This window comes from Apium graveolens, chromosome 7 (genome assembly GCF_009905375.1).
Source record: "Apium graveolens cultivar Ventura chromosome 7, ASM990537v1, whole genome shotgun sequence".
Classification (NCBI taxonomy): Eukaryota; Viridiplantae; Streptophyta; class Magnoliopsida; order Apiales; family Apiaceae; genus Apium; species Apium graveolens.
The window spans coordinates 198894999-198900351 of record NC_133653.1 but is presented as its reverse complement, the minus strand read 5'-3'; the positions used below and the strand labels follow the sequence as shown (position 1 = coordinate 198900351).

Genomic DNA, 5353 nt, shown 5'->3' with positions numbered 1-5353 from the left:
ATCTTTCACGCCTGTGACTTTACTCTGTCAATTAATCTTGGCATTTGATCTTGTACTCTTCAAACTGCTTTTTGTAGACTTGTCAATCCAACTGATTGGATTGTTTATTATTTTTTGTTGATCTTGGATATTGAACTGGTCTGCACTTTTTATTTTGAGTTTTACCCCGAGATCTCCAGTTTGGTATATAGAGAACTTGACATCTCGATAAGTATAATGGCTTATCGAGATCTCTCCTTACTCTATAGTTGTTTTGACTTGTAGAGGTCTCTGAGTTCTCTATAAGAGAATTTAGCTTGTCGAGGTCTCTCATCTTCATGTCTTCACTTTGGCTTATCAATATCTCTGAGTTCTCTAGTGACTAATTGACTTGTCGATAACTCAGAGTTCTCTAGTGATATTTGACTTGTCGATATCTCAGAGTTCTCTAGTGAATTTTGACTTATTGATATCTCTTAGTTCTCTGTGAAGAAATGACTAGTCGATATCTCTAATATTCATGTCTTCAATTTGCCTTGTTGATATCTCTGAGTTCTATAGTAGCTTTCCTGACTTATCTATAAGTCATTCTGGAGTTCTCGAATGACTTCTCTATAACACTAAATCTGTGACTTATAGAGATTTTGACTTAGAACATTTTTCTCAGAACCGATTTATTTAACTCCAAGCTTCTTCATAATTCTTCTGAGGCATGATCTTCTTGATCTTCTTCCAGATAGAATTTTTAGGCTTGATACTTTTTACAGAAAAGACTCTAGTCTGCTAAGATTATGAGGCATGATCTTCTTGATCTTCTTCCAAATAGACTTTAAATGTTACAATACAAAACGCAAACTAAGATTACAATACAACTTACTTAGGGTTGTCAATTTGACTTAGTCTTGTTATTGTACAGGCATTTCTTGCACAACAAATGACATTTTGGGTCATTTTTTCATAAATGACATTGAGGGTCATTTGTCTCAAAATAGGGACATTTAAGACATTTCCTCTTAGTTTTTAAGTTATATTGTTTTTATAAAAAAATCTGATCTTATAAAAAAAAGGTCAAAGTCTATCAATATAAACATTTATTGCAGTTCAAAACTATTAAAGATATTGATGAATAAGTATGGTTCGAATTTGACAAAAATCAAAATTATACCAAATTCTTTTGATAAAAATCAAACCCGAATCGAATCGAACGGTTCCAAAATTCCGAAACCAACAAATTATAAGACACAATTTACAAACAACCAAGTATTGACAAACATATTTTGCGAGTAATATATGGTGACTTGGAAGTGCATAACACTACGCCATAAGTGGGCTACTGTAATGCAAGTGTTACAAGGAGTGTTACATTAGCTAAGAGATTTTTGGCCTATTGTAACACCTCGCTTGTAGTGTTACAATAGCGATGAATCTACTGTTACAATGAAATGCTGGTGTTGCACAGCATGTAACACTAGCACCTGGTGTTACATTAGGTACTTTTTAATTTTTAAATATTTTAAAGTGGAAATATTACTACAAAAGTAGTAGTAAAACTATATTCTGAATTATTAATTAATCGGGAATGTAACTTTAAATTACCTACAAATTATGAAATTTATTGTAAATAAATAAAAAAAGTAATTTTGGTGGTTCATTATTTAATAAATAATAATAGAAATTTTAAAAAAAAATAAAAGTTGATAATATTTTAGGTGAAAAAAGAGGCGGCAGTTTTCCCCCCAAATTACACATAATGTCGGGACTTAGACAGAAAACTAACACAACCATCCCTCACTCACTCACTTTCTCCCTCTCTCTCTCTCTGAAATTTCTTCGATCTAAACTACAAATTACCTACAAATTACAAAATTTCTTCGTCTCTTGAAGAAAAAATTGCAGTCTCTTGGATCTGGTATTTGAATACCCACATTATTTTGCTCTAATTTAAAGGCCCGCACTAATTTCTTTATTTTTTTGTAGGTCTTGAAATTGGGGCCTTTCTGTTTTTGCTCCGATTAACCGGTAATTGTTAACATACTTCATTATTAAATTGCTCCAATTTAAACATATTACTTGCCCGTACTAATATGTTTTCTTTCATTGTGAATTTTTAGTCAATTAGGGCTTTCCAATTGGGGCTTTTCCTCATTTAGAGTCGGGAGTTAAAGCTTTCAGTAAGGTATGTACTTATACTTGGGTTTTGATATTCACTTGGGTCTTTAGTCGCATGCATGTGTGTATTGTTTATTTTTCTTATCATAATTGATTTATATGTTTACTTGATTTATGTTTTTATTTGTTGTTAAGTTGATATTTAGTATGTTTTGTTATTTTTTTATTGTTCGATGAAAGTGTCAAAAATGTTAATGTAATGCGATTTGATGTCAATTCAAATAACTATGTTTTGTTTGATATTCCTCCTACTGATGAGGTAAATTAGGACATTGCAAAATGTGCTTCTTGTTCTGATGTGAGAAAGTTGTTATGTTATTTTGTTGACCATATCTAAATGTGAGAAAGTTGTTATGTTAATTCTAAGTTCTATCCCATCCGTACAGTGGATGCATAGAGATGCTAATTTCAGTACCACCGAATAACTAAATAACTGATACTTTGACCTTTGATGCAATGTTATTAGCTAGTCTGGACTGAGTCTGAGATTATTATGGCATTTCTGAAATTAGGGCTCTATCTATTTAAAAGAGCTAAAAATAACTGAGTTAAAATAATACTACAAATAATATGAGCTGAAAAGTATTTTTTAATAACTGAATTAAAAGCTGTTGTCTATTTAAAATGCTGAGTGATAATCTAGCAGTTAATTTTGCAATCTGAAAATTGTACGTTGTATAAACTACGACCACCATTACATGCTTATCTCGTGGAGTTCAGGAGTATCGTCCACCCTGTCATAAAACAAGTAAAAGTTGGAGTAAAAGTTAAGATGGATTAAGATGACTGAGAAGTGAGAACTGAGAATTACAATGGCACTGGTCATCTAATGGCCCTGGTCTACCCTTATAGGTGTGTACGTTGTACATTGTATAAACTACGACCACCATTACGATTTGAGATAGAGCAGATCATCTAATGGCCCTGGTCTACCCTTATAGGTGTGTTGTACGATTTGAGATAGACTAAATTCGATTATTTAAATTTTGTACGATTTGAGATAGAACAGGTCATCTAATGGCCCGGGTCTACTTTTTTGTTTTTTATTACGAGCAATAACCATACTTAATTATATATATTTTGTGTAGGGAATTATATTGCTAACTAAATCAGAAAATTAAATAATAATTCTAACCTTAAAACTTATATTTTAACCAGTGATAGTATTTATTGAATTAAATTGAAAATGTAGTGTAAATGATTAGGGATATATAGTGGTATAAGTGTATTTTAATAATGTTTATATATTTCTATTTTAAAAATATTTAATAATGTTTATATATATGTCATGTATCATGAAAAAGAGGAATACAATGTTAAATATTGTATATATAATTTTTTTTGTTATGTTTGTATTGCTATTTTACAATGAATATCGGTATGATGTATATATTTAATTGATTCGGCTTTATAGGTGCAATCTTGGAAAGGGCCTAGGTTTTAGAAATGGAACCCGATAATGATCTGAATAACTGGATAGGACTTCCAAGATCCAGCAGAGAGTATAAAAAGGGGATGCAATTGTTTGTAGAAAATGCATTTTCTCTTTTTTCCAAAGGTGATGAAATGAAGTGCCCCTGCAAAGATTGTAATGATCGTATGTGGCATCGTCAAGATGTAATTTACAATCATCTAATTTACAGAGGGCCTTCTTTCTTACATGTCCAGTGGATTTGTAAGATTTCACAAGCCAAAGTAAAAAAATCTACGGATTTTAAGGGTTGTGAAACGGGGACCAGTTTCGAAGATAATTTAGGAGCGATGTTTGATTCTACGGGAAGGGGGTTTCAAAATGTCGAACAAGGACCAAATCCGGAGGCTAGAAAGTTTTATCTTCTTGTCGAAGAGGGAAAGCGATCGCTATATCCGGGCTGCACAAAATTTTCTCGACTTAGTTTTATGATCAGACTTTATCACCTAAAATACGTTCATGGGATTACCGAGTCTGCCTTCGGGGATTTATTAGTATTAATAAAAGATGCCTTTCCAGAAGCCAATGTGCCATTATCCTTCAACGCTGCGAAAAACATAATCAAAGACCTAGGTCTTGATTATAAGAAAATACATGCATGTCCAAATAGTTGCATGTTATACTGGGCCGAAAATGAAGATAAACAAGTTTGTGATACTTATGGGGTTTCGAGGTGGATTTTACAAGAAAAAAAAAGGCTCGGCTGCTATTAATGATCCGGCCAAGTTGATCAGTAAGGTTCCAGCAAATGTGACGACATACTTTCCTTTAAAACCGAAGTTGCAGAGGTTGTTCATGTGCAAAGAATACTCAAAGCTCATGGCATGCAACAGAACGAATAAGAGATGGGAAATTGAGGCATCCGGCTGACGCCGAAGCTTGGAAGATAATGGATGCAAATTATCCCGATTTTTCTTCAGAAATGTGAAATATAAGACTAGGCGTAGCTGCTGATAGACTCTATCCTTTTCGTACAAAATCTAAGCATAGTACATGGCCAATTATACTAGTAAACTACAACCTCCCGCCTTGGCTTAGCATGAAACAAGATAATTTAATTCTTTCGACGTTGATATCGGGTCCAGATTCTCCTTTAAACAGTATCGACATGTATATGCAGCCATTACTTTCTGAGTTAAAAGAATTATGGGATTTTGGTGTCCAAACATATGATGCCATGACTGATCAGAATTTTAATTTACGGGTAGCGGTGTTGTGGACCATAAGCGACTTTCCAGGATACGCCATGATGTCATGTTGGAGCACAAAGGGTAAGCTGGCATGTCCGGTGTGTCATTATGAGACATGTTCTGAATATCTGAAACATAGCAAAAAAATGTGTTATATGCATCACAGAAGGTTTCTTGATCCCTCGCACAAATGGAGGTTTGACAAGAAACAATTTAATGGCCAGATTGAAACGAGGCAGAGTCAACAACCATTAACGGGAACAGATGTTGATCAATTGTTGGTTGGGTTTGAAAACCATTTTGGGGAAAAGATTAAGAAGAAGAGAAAGCGATAAAATAACACCCCATTTAAGAAGTCAATTTTTTTCAATTTGCCCTATTGGAAGCATAATCTACTCCGACATAACCTCGATGTTATGCATATTGAAAAAAACATTTGTGATAAAATATTAGGTACTTTACTTAATATTGGGGGGAAGTCAAAAGATCAATTAGCTGCCCGTTTGGATTTACAAGAAATGGGGATTCGAAAGTCCCTTCATCC

The 5353-nt window shown here is 33.4% G+C and overlaps 1 protein-coding gene across 1 annotated transcript; it reads left to right on the top strand.

Annotated features, from left to right (window-relative positions):
* The first annotated feature begins 3594 nt into the window (after positions 1 to 3594).
* Positions 3595 to 5144, top strand: LOC141674324 (uncharacterized). Its single transcript, XM_074481052.1, has 2 exons — positions 3595 to 4266; positions 4740 to 5144. The coding sequence occupies exons 1-2, from the start codon at positions 3595 to 3597 to the stop codon at positions 5142 to 5144; spliced, it is 1077 nt and encodes a 358-aa protein (XP_074337153.1).
* The last annotated feature ends 209 nt before the right edge of the window (positions 5145 to 5353 follow it).

Coding starts and splice junctions, on each gene's coding strand:
- LOC141674324 (XM_074481052.1), top strand. CDS start 3,595: ATGGAACCCGATAATGATCTGAATAACTGGATAGGACTTCCAAGATCC. Junction 4,267..4,739: donor CCGAAAATGAAGATAAACAA/GTTTGTGATACT, acceptor ATGTATATGCAG/CCATTACTTTCTGAGTTAAA.